General features: G+C 49.9%; 1 protein-coding gene across 1 annotated transcript in view; it reads right to left on the minus strand.

Moving 5' to 3' along the window:
• The window catches only part of HS3ST2 (heparan sulfate-glucosamine 3-sulfotransferase 2), a 93,053-nt gene extending 69,931 nt beyond the window's left edge, over positions 1 to 23,122 (minus strand). The window contains exon 1 of the mRNA XM_007084163.3: positions 22,632 to 23,122. Within this exon, the coding sequence (XP_007084225.2) occupies positions 22,632 to 23,122 (491 nt within the window). The remainder of the gene's footprint in view (positions 1 to 22,631) is intronic.
• Between the last annotated feature and the right edge of the window lie 211 nt (positions 23,123 to 23,333).

Here is a 23,333-nt window from a genome sequence, read left to right on the forward strand (position 1 = left end):
TAGCTTTCAGCACATTGTCAGAGAAATTTATGAGCAAAATGGGGTTAGAAGCATCGAAGGCATGGATTCTAACTAGCAGGAGGGCCAGGTGGGGGGCATATCAGACCTTTGGGTAAAAGGGGGCAAAACTGTACCATCTAGAAGAAAAGAGCATTTAATACACGGCCACCATGGAAAGAAAATTCCACACAGCTCGCAGAAGTTACCTGTACAGCAGCTTTCGTGCCAAAAAGAAAACAACGTGAGAAGTGCAGCTCTACGGTGCAATTTCACGTATCAAATGTGATTGACGGACCATTCAAAATCACCACTGTTCTAAAGCCACAGGTAGAAGGGAACACTGTTGTGCTCCTCCTTCACAACTTACACTTTTGTTCTTTTCAAGAGCTCCTTCCAGACTTCCTGAGAAGCTTTTCACTCCTTCGTGCATTCCCAGCCGTGAGTCAAACGGGCGGGCGCCGTGTGCTTTCTGTGGGTGCCTGTGAGCCGTGCTCAGCCCCGCCTGGCCCGGCAGGTACAAACGCTCATTCAGTCACTCATTCATTCGACAAACGGTCATTGAGGTTATTAGGTGCCGGGCACTTTGCTAGGTACAGAGGAGACCCAGGGACGCGGCCGTGCCTCATTTTCACAGCAGCGAATAGGTGTGTGAGAACATCTCATGTAGGGAGGGAGGGCGTTCTACAAGGGCGCCGTGGGGAGGCACCATGCTCGTCAGTTTGGGGCGCAGACGGGGCAACAGCGTCAGAAGTGGGGGGTTGGGGGGCTCGCGGTTGGCAGCGAAGGGGAGCACAGGGCTGGACCGGGCAGTCCCGGCATGGTGCCGTGAAACCAGAAGTTCAGCATCGCCGTACCCGTTGAGGCCCACGGTAATGACACCAAGGCAGGATTTCCTAGGAACAAACAGCACCCCAGACTCCTCCTCCGGCCGCAAATGGCACCAGGGCATGCTCCAGCCCACACTGAACCGCCCACCCTACCACCTGCAGCAGCGAGGAAGAAGGGACTTTTGGGGGCTGCCCGCCTCCACACACCCTTGTCCTCTGAACAAATTGCCTCCTCTCTCAATCACATTCTCGCCCTTGTTTATGACCCCTGCCCTTTCATAAATGCAGCTCCAGGAGCTTCCGCGGCTGGATTTCAGCAGCTGTGGACACCTAATCGATAGCTTTTCATAACGATTTTCTCCCCAGCGAGGACTCTGGCCCAGACGACTCAGCTACAACACACCTGGATTGCACCACACGGGGATGTCAAAGCAGCCAAAGAGGCAATTTACCGGTTATGACTTTTAAAGGCTCATTCTGGGGCTGCTGTCAGAGAGAGAGGCCTCCACCAACTGTCAAAAATGCCTCTAGAATCCAATGTTGGGGATGTCGCGTCTGAAGGGTGGTGCCTGGTGGGTTTGCTGGGGACACATTCCAAGGGAATCTAAAACAGATCATTCAAAATCCCGGGCCGGGGACACTGCATTCCAGAGTCCCAACCGTGTGATGAATTTCCACTCGAAGAGCTCCTAGAACTGGAAGGGGCTTTCAGTTCATCTGCCCCAAACTGAGTCATTCACATATGACCTCCACAATTCTGGCCATATTCTTGCTCTAATGTTCACTTTTATTTCTCTTTAAAATCCACTCACTTTTTTTTTTTTTAACTTACATGAATCTATGGCTTTAGTTTTTTTCCAAAACTTTGCTAGAACCGTAAATGGAAAAACAGTATCTCTTGCCACCAACAGGAGGTGACAGTAAAACCAGACACAGAGGGAGAAAAGATTTAGTTCTACCTAGGTGGTGTTTCGCCGTTGGAAAGGTGTTACAGGCCCATGAACATGAACCCAAGATCTCCTCTCTGATATAATCAGAGGAAGGAATGAAAATTGAAAAGAAAAATCACGATAGCACTATGTTTTGGTGTCTGTAACGTGAGTGTGTGTCACCCCAAGTCACTTGGAGTATCACCCCAGACCACCTGGTTTAGGGACACGTTTACCTCTCAGGAAACACGAGCCTGTCAAACTCTGTAATTCTATGAAAGAAGACACAGACACCAAGAACACTCAAGTCATTCACCCGAGGTCAAAGGCAAGTCCATGAACTCACTGAACCTAGAATGTGGGTTTCTTATTCTTTGGATGCCACTATTGAACTGATTCCCTTCCCTCATGGTGCAGGACCCCTGAGCACCACTTAAGATGATTCCTTAGAAGTTCTCAGGTTCCCCAGCAGGGCTGGGCTCCAGTCACCATACTGCCGACCAGCTATGCATAATCAGCTTCTCCTCCTTCCCTGCAAGCCCTGCCTCTCCATCCGTCCTGCTTTCAGGAACTACTACCTACATAAACTCCCTGCTGGTCCAAACTCAGACACATGGGAAGGTCAAGAGTGCCAATGCCTCATGCACTCCAGATAAGGTGCTAGTGTGTGTTGTGCTGGATAGAAACACTGGAGAGAAGAGGACAACTCCAGGGGTGCCCGGGTAGCTCAGTCGGTTGAGCATCTGACTTCAGCTCAGGTCATGATCTCACGGTGCATAGGTTCAAGCCCTGCATCAGGCTCTGCGCTGACAGCTCAGAGCCTGGTGCCTGCTTCAGATTCTGTGTCTCCCTCTTACCACCCTTCCCCTGCTCATGCTCTGTCTCTCAAAAAATAAAAGAAAATGTTTAAAAAAAAAATGTATTAGAGGGCAACTCCTATCCCACTCAGCGAGGGCATTCTTTCCTGGAGAGAGAGAGAGAGAGAGAGAGAGAGAGAGAGAGAGAGAGAGAGAGAGAGAGAGAGAACGCACTGAAAACCCAGGGACACGACAGAAAGAGGCAAGACATAAGCAAGAAAGAAAGAGGCAAGACATAAGCAAGACAGCTAGATTGAAAATTTGTACCCCAGTGAGAAACACCGCAAAGAAATCCAGTAGTTCTAGGGGGTAAAAGACGATTTTTTTTTTAAGTTTAATTAATTTATTTTGAGGGACAGAGACAGCACAAGTGGGCGAGGGGCAGAGAGAGAGAGACAATTCTAAGCTAAGCAGGCTCCATGCTGCCAGCACAGAGCCTGACATGGGGCTCAAACTCACAAAACTGCGAGATCAGGACTTGAGCTGAAACCCAGAGTTTTGCTTAACTGACAGCTGCCCAGGCGCCTCCTAAAAAACAATTATAATGCTAGTTCCAGGTGAAAAGGACTTCTTGCACCTTCAGCTTCCCCACCCCACCTTCCTGGTCCTTTTTGCTAATGACAGAGGAGATATCTTTGTTGGCACTGGGACCTGGGGACGCGGTTAACTCACGTGCCAGGAGTTCCAAGGATTTTGTTTTGTTTTTTACACAAGAGGTATCTAAGATGAGACCACGATAGCCAAGGCATGGATACAACCTAAGTGTCCATCGACAGGTGAATGGACAAGGAAGATGTGGTATGTATACCCAGAGGAATATTATTCGGCCACATAAAGGAGGGAAGTGGGTCACCTGTCTACCGCCACAAAGAGAAAGATCACCAGATATACGGATGGATAAGGCAGTTCAAGAATTCAGTATGAGGAAGAAGAGTACATCTTATCAAAGCAGTAGAGCTGCTGTAAGAAGAAAAGTAATGTTAGAAAATTGCCAGCTGCATTCTAAACGGGACTCAAGGAAACATTACATCCCTGCGACTGTGGGGAGGGAATAATCTAGAGTCAAGAACGTCTGCAAACAATAACCAATAATGATGGGAAACTGGAGCTGGAAGCCCAGGTTCCACATCTCAAGCTACATTATCAGTGAATAGGACAACTCAGGAGAAATGGCAGTTCAGAGGCAAAGGAAAAAAGGGATAAAAGAGGTAAGACCCAAAGAGAACAAATCTGTAAAAGTGAATAAGAATTTAACAGGGAATCCCGATGAATAGATAAGAGGGATGCTATTGATCAGAAGTGCTAGTAAGTGCTGAGGCAAAGTCAGGAACCACACTCGAACACATCCAGATTCAATGTTTTAATTTAAACAATAGAGGGGCGCCTGGGTGGCTCAGTCGGTTAGGTGTCCGATTTTGGCTCAGGTCATGATCTCGCATGGTCCATGGGTTTGAGCCCCGCGTCAGGCTCTGTGCTGACAGCTCAGAGCCTGGAGCCTGTTTCAGATTCTGTGTCTCCCTCTCTCTGACCTTCCCCTGTTCATGCTCTGTCTCTCTCTGTCTCAAAAATAAATAAACTTTAAAAAAAAAATTTTTTTTAAACAAACAATAGAGAAAATTACAGGGGCGCCTGGGTAGCTCAGTCAGTTAAGTGTCCAACTTCAGCTCAGGTCATGATCTCATGGCTCATGAGTTTGAGCCCTGTGTTGGGCTCTGCACTGACAGTGTGGAGCCTGTTTTAGATCTTCTGTCTCCCTCTCTCTCTGCCCCTCCCCTCCTCGCTCTCTCGCTCTCTCTCAAAAATAAATAAGTAAACATTCAAAAAATAAATAAACAATAGGGAAAATTGTATAAGCATCCAGGCAGGGGGGAAAATGAAATAGTGTGTCTGCAAAGGGAAAAAAGCAAATCCAGCTGACATAAAACTTCTCTGCCACACACACAGACATGTACACACCCTAAGACAACAGGACAGTGTCTTCAGAGCTGTTTTTGAAAAGATTTTGTCCTAAAAACTTTAATTCAGCCAAAGTATTGCTCGTGCATGAGAAAGGCAGGAAGATAGTCTCTAAATCTGCAAAGGGCTCAAATTAAAACACTTACCAAAAAAAGATTTTTTTTTTTTTATAAGAGTTTGTCTTCTGGTTGAGAGAGAAATAAAAATGAACAACTAAAGAAAGGTATTAATTACAGAGAAAGGAAGCGGAAGCTCAGAACCAGTAAACGCAGACCTCTGCTATTACTATGGTTTAGAAGCTGAAATACGACATCAAATGTAGTATTTGAAACACGACACATTACAGGAGACGATTTAATAACAATTACTTAGCAGCAAAGTCAGCAACAGCAGCTACCACTGTCCAACCTCTGTGGCCCCAGGGGATGACCTTCCTTTAGCTCTCGGGTGAGACTGTTGTCTTTAGCTGTCACGCCTTATCTAACTCTGCTGGGACCTACGTTTCTCGAGCATGTCCCCGACTTACCAGCAGATAGAGTTTGGGGACAAAGTTACTGCCATCCGCCCAGGACACCATGCTGAAAACTAGCTTGAGAATGGTTTTCAAGATCATGTTATGAAAATGTCTTTTAGATACACTGAGTGCCTTATGAGGACTAAATATTCAATTTTATCTACTTCTTTCACAACATCATAAAGATGCTTAAGCCCTTTGGGGATTTTTGAAAATCCTGTGGTTACATGCTCTTTCTTATTCCTAATTATGCCTCTTTGTGTTTTCTTTGTCTATTTTATCAATCTTTCAAAGAATCAGTCCTTGGGTTTGTTTTTTTTTTTTTTAAATCTACGTTACTGTTTTCCTAGATTCATTTTCTGTTTTTATCTTTCCGAATCATTCCTTCCTTGCCTCCTTGTTTGATTTATCATTCGGCTAACTTTTGGGGTGGAATCTTTAGTTCATCTTCTCCATTTCACACAGAAGCGAGGCAACTGCAGCCCCCAACTTTGGGTACACCTGACTGGTGTCAACAAATATTATTACATGCGTTATCATTACTTTCCACATACTGTACACCCGCAGTTTTGAGAGTCTTCATTTCCCTGAGCAATTGAGAGGTGTGATTTCAACTCCCAAGGTTAGGCTATTTGTGATTTTATAAGACATGGCAATACAAACATATTATTCAGTAATATGGAGGAACACAGAAGTCTCAGAGTCAGAGGAATCAAAATCAGGTGCCTCCATTGCACAAGAATCAGAACGTCGGGGGTCAGGCAGTGGGCTGCGGTTTTTGTGAGAAGCCTTATGATGTTATTTAACTGTTCAGACGATGTAGACATCATTTTGACAAATACAAAAATCACAAAAGCAAGTGGAGTAAAATACTGGGCAACCATAACCGTGGACCGTGTTGGCAAGGGGAGGTTGGGAGTCAAGACCCCCTTTATTACTCTCTGCTAAGGCTTCGGTCACATATAAGGGCAACTATTAAGAGCACATAAATAGCTTGTATAACTTCCACCTCAGCAGAAGGAAAAAAAGGGGAATAAAGAAAGCTCCATGGGACGCCTGGGGAGGCCCAGTCGGTTAAGCATCCGACTCTCGGTTTCAGCTCAGGTCATGATCTCACGGTTTAGGAGATCAAGCCCCACATTGGGCTCTGAGCTGACAGTGCGGAGCCTGCTTGGGATTCTCTTTCTCTCCCTCTCTCTCTGCTCCTCCTCCACTTGTGCTCATGCTCTCTCTCTCTCAAAATAAATAAAGGTTAAAAAAATAAAGAGAAGAAAGAAAACTTCACTGATCCAATATCAGAATTGGGAAAGAAGGAAAAAAAGGAAATAAAGTGAACAAAATAAATGACAGAAAAAGTCCAAGTATGTTGATAATCAGAACACACATAAACATGTAAATCCTCTTACTGAAAGATGATGATCAGACTACAGACAAATACAAAAGCCAGCCAAGTTCTATTCACCCAGAAACACATCTGAAGTAAGATGGCACTGAAAGTATGAAGGGAACCCAGAATAAGCATCCTGAATCCCTAACCATCTCTTTTAAAAAGAAAAAGAAAAATCTCCAAAAGTAGAAACAGTCAGCCAAAATTTTCAGAAATAGGTTTTTCACCTTGCTCCTTTTTGTACTTGAACAGCACATCTTGACAACTTCCCGTACGGGCATGTATTTTTCTTTATCTGCTATGTTGAATTCCACCATGTGGCTGTATCTTTATTTGCGTGTTTTCTTACTTCCTTACTTTATAGATGGCTTATCATCAGAAAAGTGCAAGGATTTGTATGCTGGGGACATTGATGACTGTAACAGAGGTCAGACATCTTCATAGGCAGTATCATCATCATTTTTTAAATAGGCTAATAGGATTTACCAAAGCTGAGTGGGGAAGAGCCCAAATAGACCGGTAGCCGTGGGAAAGTGGTAAAGTCAAGAAATGTAAAGCTACGTTTCCCTCAGGGGCTGGCACCGAGTGAGGGATGCTGGAGGGGTGGGTACCTCGAACGTGCCGTGCGCATGCCCTGTGCTCCACTGTGGTTTATGCACAATCCCTCCCCACTCTGCCCTCCCCATCACTGTGTTCATTTACTTCCTGGTCACGCCCCACCTGTGACCTCCTTCTCTAGCTATTCCGGCTCCTGAGTTATTGCAGCCACTTCCATGAATTCAATTACCACCCACAGGCTGGCAATGCTCACACTTTTTTGCTCCAGCCCAGGTAGCTTCAGTATAGCCACCCAAGTAGCGTCTTAGTCACTTAAGGAAAAGAAACCCACTCAAACCAAGCCCAGCAGAAAGTGGGGTTTGGGGAAGGATGGGGGGAGCCTTGTGGCTTTCATGGCTGCTCTCTGTTGTATGCACGGTCTCTGTGTCCAATTTCAGACGCCATGGGAAAAGAAAACATGACCGGGTGACCACCTTTAGCAGTGTGGGGCTCTGGGAAGCATGGGTTCTTTATCAACTACCGGAAAGAGAGAAATGTGGGCACATCCAGTCCAGGGTGCTCTTTCCCAGCCAGATCCAGAGACGCTCTGGCTCGAGAGGGTGCATTTGAGAGCTTTTTGTCCCTGCTGGCTTGGCTGGGGTGGAGGGTAGGGTGAGCAAGGGGAAGCTTCTAGCTCAGTCCTTAGGTTGTCTGGTAGTCAGGAGGTCAGACATGCTGTCAGTACCTTGTAAATTGTTTTGTTTGAGGGGGAATCCTCGGATTCTTCTTCCAATTGGGGTTTGTGACCCATTTTTCCCCATGCTGCATGCTTCCCCCCCAACTGTCCCTGGGACCCCAGCCAGGTCTGCTATCCACCAGCAGGCACTCAGATTATGAGACGCACTTCCCACTGCCGCTTGCCACAGTCCTGACCTCAGACCCTCAGGGCAAAGCCTGGCTGGACGTCTGTGTTGGCCACGGTGGCCCCAGACCTCAACGGATGCTTCCCAGCCTTGGCTTCAGATCCTAGCACCATTTGGGGATGGTGGGGGTGGGGGGATGGTGCTGGGATGGGTAGGACTTGAAAGGCCACCCACATCCCTTCAGTCATAGTCAGGATGGAAGTGAAGGAGGCCGGTGAACTCCAAACCCGTGGGAACAGGATTGCTTTCTGGTAACCGGGATTTGGCGTACAGGATGCCCATCAGCGGTGGAGCTCTACAATCCCGGGTGTTTTTTTTTTTTTTTAAATAAAGTTTTGCTTTATCTTTGAAAAGTATTACAGTTAAACAGACTTTTTACTGGTGTTCGGCTCTATGAATTTTAACACGTGTATAGATTCACGTGACTACCGCCACAATCAGGATACACAACAGTCCCATCACACACCCCCACCCCCCAAAAAAAATCCCCTTATCTGCTTCTTTATAATCAAACCCTCCCCCTGCCCTAAACCCTGGCAACTACTGATTTGTTCTCTATCACTGCAGTTTTGTCTGTTTGAGAGTGTCATATAAATGGAATCATACAGTACCTAACCTTTCTTTCGCTGGGCATAATGCCTTTGACATTCATCCAAATCACAGTTTTTTAAAGGAACCACAGATAAAGGTTTTACATAGGTCGTTTTAACTGGAATTGTAAGGAAAGTTTGGGTTAGCCCTCAGGTAATGCGGTAGGAAGAAGGTATTGGAACTTACCAAACCTAGAGTCCAGATAAAATTATACAAAACCCATCCGGGGAGGTGGGGAGGGGGGGACAAAAAATCTAAAAATACTGCAGAGCTGAATCTTTTCCTCCAGTTCTTCACGTCTCCATTCGCTTTTCCCATGATGCCCCATCAATTTGCAATTAAAATTGGAATCACAGCTTTTTAAACCACCCAGACTTCGTAATGTCAGCCAGTCCCTCCCAAGCTGTTGATGGACCATGACAAGCAAGTATGATAAAATAATACAGCGCCATCAAAGCAAGAGGGATCTAAGTGGGTCGGCCAGCACGTCCCAATGTGTGCAATATGTACCACCAGCTGAAAGAGAAAGATGTAGGCGGCCCACGGACACGACTTGAAATGCCACCTAATCACTTCATTAGAAAATAATGATCTTTCCTTTTCCTTTCTATTCAAATCTTCTGATTACACCAGGGAGAGAGTCTTGGTTAGGTGCTAAAATGTTGTTAACACCTCTCTAAGGGGCTTCTTCCTCTCTCTCATCCTCAGAAAGCGGGAGGCTGCCTGATGCCGTGTGCCTAAGGCCGTTCGTGGCACAGGCAACCGTCTGGGCTGGAACTGAATTGTGTTGTTTGGTTTTTACCACATTTGTGTTTATGACAATTTTCTGTGCCAGGCAAGTAGGGATTCTCATGTCGGCTGGTGATAGGAAGTTTCACGTTTCAGTAAATATGTTAAAGCACAAGTTATGAGTGGACTTTAAGGTCATGTGAAGTAAATTAAAATATCTGTAGACACATCCAAAAATAAACCGTGAAGATGGTACCCAAATGCCTGAAGGTTGGGAGGAGATGTGTGGTCAGATTTCAGATAGAGCTCTGAGGACCCGAAGGCTGAGGAGACTCGTGGACAGGATTGCCCCACGGGCATGACAAAGCCCGCTCTCCCACCTCCAGCTCATGCCTCCGGGCTCTCAGTACTGACCGTACACCCATCCCAATGGATGTCCCTTCTCATCAAGGCTTTGCTTGGCTTTAAAGGGAATCGTGCCCGGTTCTGACACACCTGGTTCTCCTGAGGGGTGGCTGCCTTCTGGGCTCCATCATGATCTCTGGCCCCAGGCTCCTCTGCACCCCCATCCCCGTGTTCGTCTGTTGTTCTGAAGGTGCCAAGTACTGATCAAGGCTGAACAAAAATTCTTCATCTCCACCCCTGGCCATCCCTTAGCCTCTCCCTATTGGCAAGATTCACTCTCCCGGTTGGACTTCTGTCTACACCACACCACCGAATCAGAGAGGCGGTCACCTTCTGTGCAAGCAAGGTCATCTCTAGAGCACGGACCTCTGAGCTTCCCTACCCCATCCAGTCACGAAAGCCAGAAGAAGCGCGCAGAAGGATGGAGAGCCCCAAGCTGTTGTAAATGGCACTGTGCGCTGGGGGGGCAGTGACCCAGCTGCACAGAGCAGTCTGGGACAGGGATGGTGTCACAAACTCAACATCCTCCAGGGACTCGGATGACAAGGAGTGCTGGGGATTGCGGGCTCCCTCCCTGGGGGCCAGTTCTAGAAGCACATGGGTTTCTCCAACCATGGGTCATCCTGGTTCTAGATTCTTCTCCTCCCTCTTGGTCCAACTGATAAGACCCCAGCTTTCCTCACCTTGACAAAGGTCCATGTTAGGCCTCTTGTCTTCCAGGCATGCCCATCAGCTTACCTCCTCCAGGCAGAATCCAGGAAGGGGGATCACAAGACTAATAAAATCTAATGCGTACTTACAACATGGAATCACTACAACAATCCGGGAAGGACGAACACACACAACAGCCACATCTTGCATAGGAGGAAGCAAAGCTTAGGAAGGCGGCAACTTACCCCTCAGCTAATATGTGCCAGAGGCAAGACTGGAAAAGCAGTAGTGCCTGTTTCCACGACCCAGACCATCAAAGTCAAGATAGGACAGTTACAGGTAACATCCAGCCCACAGACATGTTCAGTTTGGTCCACAGCTGTTCTATAGAAGTTGTGAATCGGTAAGTCACAATTATAAATTGAGATTCGCTTTTTTTAAAAAGTGCCATATTTCAAGCTTTGTTCTAAAAAAGGGAAAACCTAGAAGATCTGGCAATACGGAGATGGCAAAAAAAAAAAATCTGTTGGGATTAACGAGTGGTTGTCCCCTCCAAATGGGACAAGCGCCCTCTCTAACTGGGACTTGCCCTTATTGCCCCTTCTCTTTCTTTACTGCCCCACAGCCAACTTCATTCACTCACGCGTGTGCCTACAGAGTCCCTGGAGGATGCTGAGTTTGGGACGCCACCACTATCCCAACCAGCTCCTCCGTAAGATACAAGGTCTGGGCAGCTCGGTCACTGTTCCTGTTCATAGGGCCATATTCAGACCAGCTCTGAGCTCACCATGCTTTCACACACTTCCCGGCCATCAGCCACCCGGATCGGGTAGAGGTGCTCAAGGGTTCATGTCTGGGAGACGACCTTGCTGGCACACTCGTCATTTGAACAATGTCCAAATTCGAGTGCCTGTGAAAATGGCTTTGAATTAAGTACCTCCTAGAGCCATTTGTGCCCATCCCCGCTTCTTCATCCTCGGCAGGAAAGAACAACCGAATTCAGTCAAGCCCTTCCCCTCCCGGAGAAATGACAGACAGACAGTGATATGGACAAGTTGCCCAAGGATTTCTGGTTAATGGAGAGGTCTGTGCTACAGAAAATACCAGAACAGGGGCCTACAGTAGGGATTTTGCCACCACAGAGCTTTGCAGTGACTTAACTCATTTTTCACGGAATTAATAATTCAGATCCCCCACTGCTTCAGCCAGAAGTGGCCATAAACTGCAGAGAGTTTAACCAACCACTTCTGAAAATGGGGATTGATCCTGGGAAATGCTGGCTCCGCTTTAAGCCATCTCGCTTGAGCAAAATGAAAGCCGTTAGGTGATTTCATATCTTCATTAAAACCATCAAAGCAGAAACACTTGCAAAGAGGCTGCCAGTGCAGAGCACGTCTCCCCACGCTCCGGCAGCTTTGGGGAAGTCGGAGAGATTCAGATCCCGATTACCCTGCGGGCAGGTGTTACGGTGTTAGGTTCGATGTGAAGGGCCCCACACACATAAGTCCCCTAGATCTAGCAATGCCATCGAGGCAGCTGCCTTGCCGTGCACGTTGATGAGGCTGGAATGAGAGTGACAAACTGGGTGACACGCATACCTTTTCTGGGTTGGAGCAAAGCTAATTCAACCTTCAAAGGATCTCAAGCGGTTGCTTAAGAACGCTGCAGGTGTCAAAAGGGCCTCAAGGACCCGCAGAGAGAGGGAGAAGGACTGTGCCATCCCCCACCTCACTACAGCAGAACATGACTTTCCGGTCTTTGGACAGTTCAAGGACACCTGCAGATAGACGTGTGGTCAGTCAAGCCAGGGGCTGTACTAGGAAGCATGTTAGGGTCAAACCCCAGCATGTCACTTGTCAGGGCCTGAAAGAGAGCAAGCCCTTAGTGGGTGTCGTCAATAGGAGCAGCAGCACCACCCTGTTGACTTCCCACCCTCACACCTTGCCACCGCGAAATCCCTCAGCAAATTCTGCAAATGTACCTTCAGGATGTAGCCAGCGTCTGAAACAGATGTCTTTGAGTAGGTGACATTTGAGCTGGAACCTGCATGGTGAGAAGCAGCCAGATCTAGGATACAGCAAATGCCAACACCCTACAGCTTAGGCATCAGCTCCCCCAAATGTCTCTCTAACCCACGCTGCGTGAGGCCCCCTCCTCCGTGATCCCACAGTGCTGGGAGCACCCTCTCTCTCTGTGTCTGCAAGTCTTGCTACTGGACGTGTGTGCCCTTCAGCTCTTTAAAGGGGATCCTACTTCTCGTCTGCACTTTTCCAGGGCTCGGCAGAGCAGCTGGCATATAGTAGACGGCCAATAAAGGTGTGTGGGACTGAGATCAGAAGTGCAGTCGTGGAATGAATGGATTCAGAAACAACATTCCTTCGGCCATCCCTTTGAAAATCCTCTCTGCCCACTGAGACCCAAATAACATATTGCCTCCTCCAGGAAGCCTTCCAAAATTCTCCCAAGTGGATCTCATTTCCTTTCTGTACTGCTAGAGCTCTGCCTGGATGTCTATTATGGTACCTCTCAGCATCTGATTTTCCATGAGCATCTCAAAATCGGATCACACTGTGAACAGCCCCGTGACAAGACCTGTGTCCTATTTACCTCTAGGCCCTCAGCACCCGGTTCCATACAGATATGATGAAAAAGAATTAATAACTAATAATGACAGGTAACACTTGTTGGACACCTTCCACATGCCAGAAATCTGAGTACTTGTGCATGTTATCAGTCATTCGATCCTCAAGGCAAGCTTGTGGGGTTAGGGCACAGGGCTCGTCCCAGTGTGCCAATGGAACTGAGACACAGAGAAGCCGCTGGCTGCTGGACACAAACCTGGCAGGTGGTGCAAGTGAGGAGATTCCAACCCATTCATTCTGATTCCAGAGCCAAGCTTTTTTTCCTTTTTTTTTTTTTTTAATGTTTATTTAATTTTGAGAGAGCGAGTGGGGAGGGGCAGAGAGAGGGAGACACAGAATCTGAAGCGGTCTCCAGGCTCTGAGCTGTCAGCACAGGGCCCGATGCAGGGCTAGAACTCATGGACCGCGAGATCATGACCCGAGCTGAAGACGCTTAACCCACTGAGCCCCCTGGGCGCCTCCCAGAGCCAAGCTTTTAATCACTGCACTGAAGCTGCCTGCCCTGGTGCTTTCTGCCTCCTTACCCCCATTTTGAGGTCATCTCGCCCATGCCTTTTGAATCTGGGCTGTCCTCCTCCTTCCAATAAGATGCGTCTGTCCATCCCTCCCCCTCACCCCACAAGGAGCCCCACTCTCCCAAGAGCCATCGCGGCAATGCCCTGCTCACCTCTCCCCAGCCTCAGGGTGGGTGCGGGTCTCCTTCGCCCAGCCATGAGCGCCGAGACCAGGACGTGCCCTGAGTTTGCAGGAAGGTGCCTCTTCATCAGCACTGATGGCTATCGACCCAACTGAAGGCAAGCTCAGGGTGCCCCGCTGTCACAGACACCCTCTAAACGGCTGCTGCTGGGTATTGTTACATCCAGGGACAATAAGTCCCAGGGACAATTTTCCCCTGTGGAGCTCCCTCTACGGAGCTGAGAAAGCAAAAGTGACACCTTGCCCTAGGTTGAAGCCTCACGTCATACATCACAGAGTAGATTTGCATCCTGAAATTTTAAAAAGACACCCTGTCTTGCATGAGCATCAAAATTTAAAAAAAAAAAAGGCTTGAGACCCATTCCCATAAACTGCCATAGATTGCTGAGTCTCTAGTGGAAACAACTTGACATCTTATTTTTGCAACACTGACGCCTGCAGATATGGATGCAATGACCTATGTAGATCTGATCATTTTTCCACCCATGGGAATAATGAAGAAACCAATGGCAACTTTGGCGGGGGGGTCCTTTAAATACCTGCTACACCTTTTATTCTGGGAACGCTGTTCTCCTGAAGTCTAGACTCCCTTGTAAATATTGCTTGTTGAAATAGTTCTCTGAAGCCTCTTGTTTGTCCTGAGTCTTCCATTGGCTTGTCTCTTCCAATCATTAACACATCAAAGCAATCTGAAAGCTAGAAACCTCTCAGGATTTACTTAAGGTGGATTTTCTGCAAATTCTAGCAGGGTTTCCCCAGATGTCGGATGTGTGGCCCATCTCCATAATCTGGGGGTACTCCACCGACCTACCCAAGATCACTGGGTAGTTATTAATTATTTATTAAATATCACTGAATATTTCTCACAGTGAGAAAATCTGTGTCTTTTCCATTTCGTTTCCATTTCTTCTATCCTCTCTCCTACATCGAGGAGAAAGAAAAGTCTCATGCTGCAATTAATATTTCTCTAGCTGTTCTTTTTTTTTTTTTTAACGTTTTTATTTATTTTTGAGACAGAGACAGAGCATGAGCAGGGGAGGGGCAGAGAGATGGGGAGACACAGAATCTGAAGCGGGCTCCAGGCTCTGAGCTGTCAACACAGAGCCCGACGCAGGGCTCAAACTCACAGAGTGTGAGATCATGACCTGAGCCGAAGTCAGACACTTAACCGGCTGAGCCACCCAGGCGCCCCTCTCTAGCTGTTCTTAGTGGTATCTCCAGTACTCTTTTAAACTTAATTTTTTTTAATGTCTTATTTATTCTTGAGAGAGAGAGACAGAGCAGCAGCAGGTGAGCGGCAGAGCGAGAGAGGGACACAGAATCTGAAGCAGGCTCCACGCTCTGAGCTGTCAGCACAGAGCCCCATGCGGGGCTTGAACTCATAGACTGCGAGATCATGACCTGAGCCGAAGTCAGACACTTAACCGACTGAGCCACCCAGGCGCCCCTCCAGTACCCACTTTTAAACAAAGACTGATTAGGCTGCAGGATTGGAATGGTCCAGCCACCTTAGGAAGCAAAACTTCAATTGCACTCTTTTGTTTGCAGTCTATGTATTTTTACGATTCCTTTCTAATGATGGCAAAGTGGGGCTGGTTTTCCACATAGGGCAGTTTTCAAATGAAGTCGTTTTAAGAAAATATGTGTGTTCCCACTCTATTTGCATATTGTGCATTAGGCGGACAAATGAGCAGCACACATCTAGGACACACAACAGTGGATGCCTGTGGTAACCCTGGGAAGGGTTACCACACGGCACACAAACAGGGGTGAGAAAGAGGGGAATACTTCTCATGGGACAGCCTTGATCACTTTTCAAGTTTGCATTATGTGAACATATTCTCTATTCCAAAATATATGCACTGGAGAAAAAAAAATAAGCCCGGCTCTTTACGAAAAAATTCTAATCTTTTAAGTGTGGAAACTTAAACAAAATATTAAGAAAATAAGAGCAGAGGCCGTGCCACAATTTGGCAAATGTCACGAAGGGGGTTCGAGAATGCCTGGAGCCTGGAAATCGCCACCCTCAGAGAATGAGGGAGCGATGCTACCCCTCAGAAGTGGCAAGGAGGGGTCCCCGGCCTCCACCCCGAGCGGACACTCATGGGAGCCGGTGGCCATGGGCGCAGAGCCTCTGATTCCAAAGCTCGGGAGGACACTCCCCCAGGGGACTTGCACCCAGGAGACCACGTGATGCTCAAGCCCCAGATAACCCAACCAGTACCATTGGCCCACGCGCCTTGAAGAACCTGCTCGGGAATGACCCCTCGCCCCTCTCCCTCTGCTGTTATCCTGCTGAGAAAGCCCCCCCCCATGAATGCAGGACTGAGCCAACAGGCCAGCTGCGTAGCCTGACAGGCAGCAATTACCTCTGAAATGCTAAGTTATTTCCACTCACTGGTGGCTTTTACCCACCTCGTCAAGCTGCCCATGGACTACAAAGCGCTGCAGCCCATTAGGAGAACAAAGTGGCAGCAAGAGCTGGCCTACAGCAGCCTGGCACTGAGCCTGGCAAATGGTAGGCGTTTGACAAATAAATGGATTAACCCGCCCGGGGTTAGCTCTGGAGGAGACGTTGAGTCCCGTAGGTTTAGACCAGCTGTGACCTTTCAGCCCCTCCGGCCTGACTCACAGGCTGTGGGCTTGTCTACCCGCTCCCCCTGCTGCCGAGCCCTCTGCGCATAGACGGCCTCCCCTCCGAGTCCTCCTCCGGGGGACCCCGATCAATGGGGAGCTGTGTGCTTCCACCCCTGCCCCGCCCCCTCCGTCACTCAGTCATTCAGGGCTGATTCATGGAGGTCTGACCAAAGAGAAAGAAGTTGTCCTATAACCCTGCACGCCAGATGCACGGAACATTAGCAGGCATGCAGGTAATTGCACCTGTGGGACACTGCCTTTGCCCTGAGCCTGTTAGGGACTCACAGGACGTGCCTCCAAATATCTGGGTGGTCCAGCAGCCCACGAAGAACGTGCCCACCACATCATCTTATTAACTCCCTGTGGGAATCAGTCCGCACTTTCTCTCACTTTGGGATGGGTGCTTTCAGGGAGATGGCATGGGTAACATAGATCCAAGATGGATGCGGCTCCTTGGCCAATCAGAAGAGGCCCCTGACGGCTTAGAAACAGCAATCTGGGGCTCCCTCCAGGATCCGGCATTTGCCACCTAGTCTCAGGCTCTTCGGAAGGTCTAGTGGGTCCCCACGGCAGAAGGCACCTCTGGGGGAAAGAGTTTCCATCGAACATGGAAACATGATACCTCATTGAATCTAAGACCCCATCAATCGTCAAATATCCTCATTCAGAGATATTAAAATGTGGGGGGAAAGTGTGCTCTTACAACCTTTGATAAATGGTATTTTCACATTTTCGCATCCCAAACAGCCTTAACAGGGGCACCTGAGTGGCTCAGTCAGGCCATCCAACAGGGGCTCAGTCAGCCTTAACAGGGGCGCCTGAGTCAGTGCTCAGTCAGTTGAGCATCCAATTCTTGATTTTGGCTCAGGTCATGATCTCACATCATGGGATCGAGCCCTGCATCGGGCTCTGTGCAGACAGCGTGGAGCCTACTTGGGATCCTCTCTCTCTACCCCTTCCCCACTTGTGCTCTATCTCTCGCGCTCTCAAAATAAATAAGTAAAAACTAAACAAAACCCCAAAGCAGGCTTAACAACGTGTGACAGCTGGAAAGCACCAGGGCTGTTAGTCTCTTCCCCCCTAAATAGCCACATACCAGAGACCGTGGGGACAGCCCGCTCCAGGGCGAGCTCTCCCACCATCCCTGTAAGTCCCAGGGGCAAGCGAAGCCAGCTCTTCAAAACCTGTCTTTGAGCAATGACGGTTCTGCCTGCCCATCCCGAATGTTCCTTGGTGCCTGACAACTGTAGGCGCGCTAGAACTAACTATTACATCTCCAGTGTGCTGCAAGGCTGACAGCCAGCACACCATGGACGCTGGATTTATGGACTCAAGGGTTTCATTTAACCAGCGCATATGACATCCTCCTGGACCGAGGCAGGAAAACTCCTTTGAAGACATGTGTCTGCACAGACACTGCAATTGTGCGTGCAAGGGCACGTCTGTGGAGTGTGCAAGTGCATACATCTGCGCACACCTGACAAGTGTGGAACGGTCCGTGTCAGGTATTGCTTAGGGTTCCTTTTTATATGTTTATTTATTGATTTTCACAGAGACAGCACTAGCTGGGGAGGGACAGAGAGAGAAGGAGAGAGACAGAATCCCAAGCAGTCTGCACGCCTGCCAGTGCACAGCCCGATGCGGGACTCGAACTCACAAAGCCGTGAGACCATGACCTGAAGGTGCTGCTCAGTTTGTTGCAGGCAGCAGAGTCTTCTGCACTAACCACTCCCCTCACCTTCTGTTTGCTCTGCTGTTAGAATTTGATTTCTTGAATGAAATGACCTGGAACCAGTGACAGACCTTATTCTCTGCTTTTGATTCTCTTTCTTCCCCGGACCGTCACCTCTGGGGCAAATGTCTACTCTGACTTACACCATCCCAACAACACCATGGATGCTGAACAAACAAATAACCCGAGTTGTGAAGTCTAAAGTTTACCCAACAGGCTTATCTATCATAATGTTGTCACCTGAGCACAGAGTCAATTATCATGTGTTAACCTGCTCTTGTTGGCATTTCAGTGCATTTAGAGAAGATCCGCTTCCTCCTCACCCCCCACCCTCAGCCCCCTGCAGTCCCTGAAAACTAGCGAAATCAAGAACACTTAGGACAAAACTCAGCTTCCTCTAAGACCCTAAAAACTACCAGACAACACACAGTTTTTATCGCTTTACGAAAGATGAACACCTGGACTGTTCTGCCTTACACCCAACCCTTGCTAAATCATAGCATCCCAAATACAATCTTCGATTTTCACATGGTCCGTCTTGAGTTTCACAAGACTGGAAAGCAGGTCAGACTTTAAATGGGTCAGAAATCAGTCCCATTTAAAAAAAATTTTTTTTTTAACGTTTATTTATTTTTTGAGATAGAGAGAGACAGAGCATGAACGGGGGAGGGGCAGAGAGAGAGGGAGACACAGAATCGGAAGCAGGCTCCAGGCTCTGAGCCATCAGCCCAGAGCCCGACGCGGGGCTCGAACTCACGGACCGCGAGATCGTGATCTGAGCTGAAGTCGGACGCTTAACCGACTGCGCCACCCAGGCGCCCCATCAGTTCCATTTTAAAGGTGAGCAAATGGACACCCAGACGTGTGAAGTGACTTTTTACCAATGCGGAAGGAAGGAAGGAAGGAAGGAAGGAAGGAAGGAAGGAAGGAAGGAAGGAAAGGAGAGAGAGAAGGAAGACTGTAAAATAAGAAAGCAAACTGAAGCAGAGCTGACACTAGAATTAAGACAGGGACCCTACCTAGTCTATCCTGGGACTGCTTTTCTAGCAACTAATTAACTCCTCAGCCCAATCTGGTAATAGCAGCAGGGGCAGAAACCAAGTTTTCACACTAGTGTGACAGTGATCCCAGAAGCACTGGTAGTGAGGAGCTGCAACCACCGCAGCAACAGCAGAAACACGGCTGCCGTACCTTTATGTGCCATAGAATCTTCCGGGACACCTTCCCACACAACAGCCTTCCGTGACGAGTGCTACGGGCCCCATCCCACGAGGAAGGCGAGACACAGGATGATCGCGGTCTTTCAACCAACCGCACAGCATCTGGAGACCATCTCTGGTTCCCTCATCAGCCTGCTGTCATTTCTGCCTACCTGTCCCCTGTCCAAGCATGCAGCCGGCCTCGCCCCATAGGCCCAGCTGTCACCTCGGGGAGGAAATTGGGAGAGGGGAGCCAGGCCAGACATGCAGGTGATGGAACTCAGAAACCTCTAAGGGGAGGGATCCCACCGCAGAGGGCTGGGCTCTCCCAGGCTGGCTCCCAAGAGGGGCTCAGGCTGGAGGCAAGGAGGACACAGACTCTGCCTCCTGGTCTCCCTGGCTGTATCACTCCGCCTTCAGGCACTGTTTGACCCCTCCTGGCTTATCTCCACAGGAAGAAGGCTCTCTCCTTTGCATTGAGAGTGAAGTTGGATTTTTCCCCTGTCTCTCTACATGGAGGCCTCGGGACCCAGAAGTTGTCCCGAGGAGCTTAACTGTGGGCAGATTATAATGTGATCCATGGCCTGTAACTCTGCCACTCTGAACTCCGCCTTTGGAAAATATGGTCTGCCACTCTGGGTGCAAGGGCTCTCTGGCCATGTCTACCCAGGGGTCACCGGCTCCATAGCGGCAAGCTATGCAGAGCAGTGGTTAAAGCACTTAGCTGGCAATGCGCAGGCACACACACAGCCACACACACACGAGCATGTGTGGCTCCATGGGCTACTACATGCCAGTGACTTCTGGCTCATCAGCCTGCTTTGTGACCCCATTTCAGACTTTTGGGGGGCTGCAGTTTTCACATGTGTGAAATGACAAGGGCAACAGGCAGAAAGAGGAGCATCATATCACCTGCTGTCCTAACTCCCAGAATGCAGGAATAAAGTGAGAACGTGGATTTTAAAAGGATCCCGGGAATCCTGGACATTTCTGCAATTGATGCAGAACTCTTGAGCGATGATAAAGGATAAAGCACTTTCAGAGAAATGTTCTGGAAAGTATGCAAACAGCATCCAAATGGGACGGCATCACTTTACGTAGAAATGGCAATCCACAAACAAACCCTGGACTCCCAGGGTATGGGTCTGCAAAGGACAGATGCACAAACCACATAGCCCTTTCCTGAGCTGTAGGCTCCCAGCCCTCCCCTGGGGGTGTAGTGGGAATGGGGCAGACCTCCAGGCTAACCTTTCCCAGAAATACAAAGGGTGAAAGGGAGGGTAACTCAGACCCTGGGAAGCCGGGTGGAGGGGAGAGAGAAGTAGAGCTGTCAGTGTGCTTGATGTTAAATAAAACCTACCAAGGCTCAGTTGAGAATTTTAGCAGAATCCAAATGTGCTATAAAAAAAAAAAAAAAAAAAAGGCACGGCTCCCATCTCTAAGGTTCACAGCTAAGCTGGCTTAGAATCACACATGCCAAGGTTAAAAATAAAAGGCAGCCATCCCTGAATGACACGGGCTCTGGGAAGGAAGCCGGAGGTAAGTTGCTTGCCCGTGGGCCAGGGAGAGGGGAGTGTAAACATTGGGTGCAGGGTTATCATTGTTTACTGGAGGACACAATATCTAAAAGCCAGATGCTCAGAATTTTGCTATTTTGCACTTAAAAGGCACTTCGTACTGGCCAAGGGTTTCGTAATGATCTTCAGATTTTCCATCGAGGAAACCCTGCTGGGCATGAGTGTGTGGCCATGGCTGACCCACACAGGGCTCTGCTGCTCCATGAATTTGCCTCCCTCGCCCTGAGGTCTGGCTCTGACGCTGTCCTTGTACACCTCAAACACCCAAATGGGATGCCTGTGGGTCACAGTTTGGAAAGCACCAGACCTCCCATACTGTGTTGCCCTATTCCATTAAGCCAACATAATGGTGCCAGGGGTCACCAACAGGCCAGGTATCCCCTGCTGGGCTCCACTGGAGTCACAGTGTGTGTCTGCCTCCTAAGGGGGGTGTGTGTCCCATCCCCTGCCCCCACAACCACGACCACTGCAGGCCAGGGCTATCGGCCCTGTTGCCCCCTTGCAAATCCAGAGCCCCTCAGTATGAGCCTAGTTGGCTCCCCTAACAAAGTTTTCATTTGTCCAGGATGCTTATGGCTGCTACTTCCTAAAGGGTTTACTTTTAGAAACATTTGTTAAAAATTAGCTCTAGTTCCTGTAACAGCGCCCATGTTATTCCTCCCCAATTCCAATACTATGCAGACATTTCTAGAAGGTCTTCAAGGGTCAGATGAATGATGGGAATTCTGTGATCCATGTGTTGCGGGGAACCCATACCTGACACCACTCCCAGGGATGCCCTGACTCGGCCCACGTTTGGGCCAGTCCTACACCTCGGCACCATTCAGGGATTGGGAGGCAGACGGGCACCGAACAGTAGAGGCTGTCACCTTCCAGAAGCTTCAGGCTATCCCCAGACATCACCAACCTAGATGACTCTCAGCCCTGCCAGTGTAGTGGAGCAGACAGTCTATGACTGGCTGTCCCTAGGACCCTGGCCAGCCCTTATCTGAGGTGCCCACCAGTATCCCAAATTCCACATCCTGGCTGTGGGTTTAGAAGCACCACCCAGCGCAGGTGTCTTTTTTACACTTTGAAGGTACTTTAGAAAGGCCTTAGGAGGCACACCAGGACGAGGCTGTTTTCCTGACCACTGGGATGGATGAAAAAATCGAGGCTCAAAGCATTTCAGGAATTTGCTCAAGCTAAGTGACAGAGCATGACTCAAATCCAGAGTTCCTTTCCACTACCCTAAGGCCACTCATTCAGAGTCAGAGCGACCGGGGTGTGGTGGGCGCAGGGTGGGGGCGTCTCAGTCCGGGTAAAAAATGACCCTCCAGAAGGGACCCCCCCCACCTCATCCCCACTCATCAGGGGATGCCCTCTCCGTGTGCCTGAACTACCGGGGACCTCATCCAAGCGCAGAGCCCTGCCGCAAGGGGGCCCTATTCTGACTTTCCCTTCTCAGGGTCCTTCAGACGCCGGGAAAGATGAACGAAGGTCAGGAGAGGGCCTTGTTCTGAAGCGGCACGTGTCCCGGCCCGGCCCGCCCCTTCCCCGGGCATCCCGCTCCACCCCAAAGGCTGGACACGGAGCTAGCTCACCAGCTCGCCCTGAGGTTTGGCTAGACATCCCCCTTCCCTTTCGGCGACTCCAGAAACAACCACCCTTTGCAGTTCGACAAAGCGCGTGCCCGTCTACACCATCCCCGGGAAGTTCTTGGTGAATCCTGCTAGAGTCCCCCCACGTGTCAGCTTGAACCACACAACGAGCCGGATTAGAGGGAGAGGAGACGCTGGAGATGGCCCTAAGGATGGACCTGACTGGGGCCCCGGCGCGCGGAGCGGGGCGCCCCCTCCTTACCTGTACCAGTCCAGCCCGCGGCCGTAGTTCCTGTCGAAGAAGTGGGGCTCGGTGCCCAAGGCCCGCACGTCCGGGTGCACGCGGATGAACTCCAGCACGGCCCGCGTGCCCCCCTTCTTCACGCCCACGATGAGGGCTTGAGGCAGCCGCTTGGTGCCTAGCCTGGCCGAGCCCGAGTGGTTGGCAGCCGGGAGACGAGGGGCGGGAGCGGCAGCGGCAGCGGCGGGCGAGCTGGGAGCGCCGGGCGCGCTGGGCGTGGGCCCCGGGGGATCGCAGGGGCGGGACTTCGGGAGAAGTTTCTGGCCGCCCGCGCCGGGGCCACGCAGGCAGCGAGGCGCGCCAAGGAGGCGGCTCTGGCCCAGGTCGTCGCAGCAGCACAGGAGACTGTAGCACAGGTAAGTGCAGGAGAGCGAAAGCGTGAAGGCGAAGAGCAGCCTGCGCGCCCTCCGCGGCTGAGCTGGCCCCGCGCGGCCCAGGACCCTATAGGCCATGGCTCCATGGGCCCGCGCCGGGGGTCATGGTTTCCGGGGGGCGCCGGCGGCGGAGCTGTCGTGGCCCTGCGGCCGCCTAGAGGGCTGGCGCCGCGCTGCCCGGGCCCCGCGGGTCGGGCGTGGGGGGCGCCGTCTTCTCCGGGCACTGCCGGCCGGGGCGCGCACCATGCCCGGGGATCCCGGGGACGGCGGCTCCTCGGGGGACAGGCGG

This window comes from Panthera tigris, chromosome E3, assembly GCF_018350195.1.
Source record: "Panthera tigris isolate Pti1 chromosome E3, P.tigris_Pti1_mat1.1, whole genome shotgun sequence".
NCBI lineage: Eukaryota > Metazoa > Chordata > Mammalia > Carnivora > Felidae > Panthera > Panthera tigris.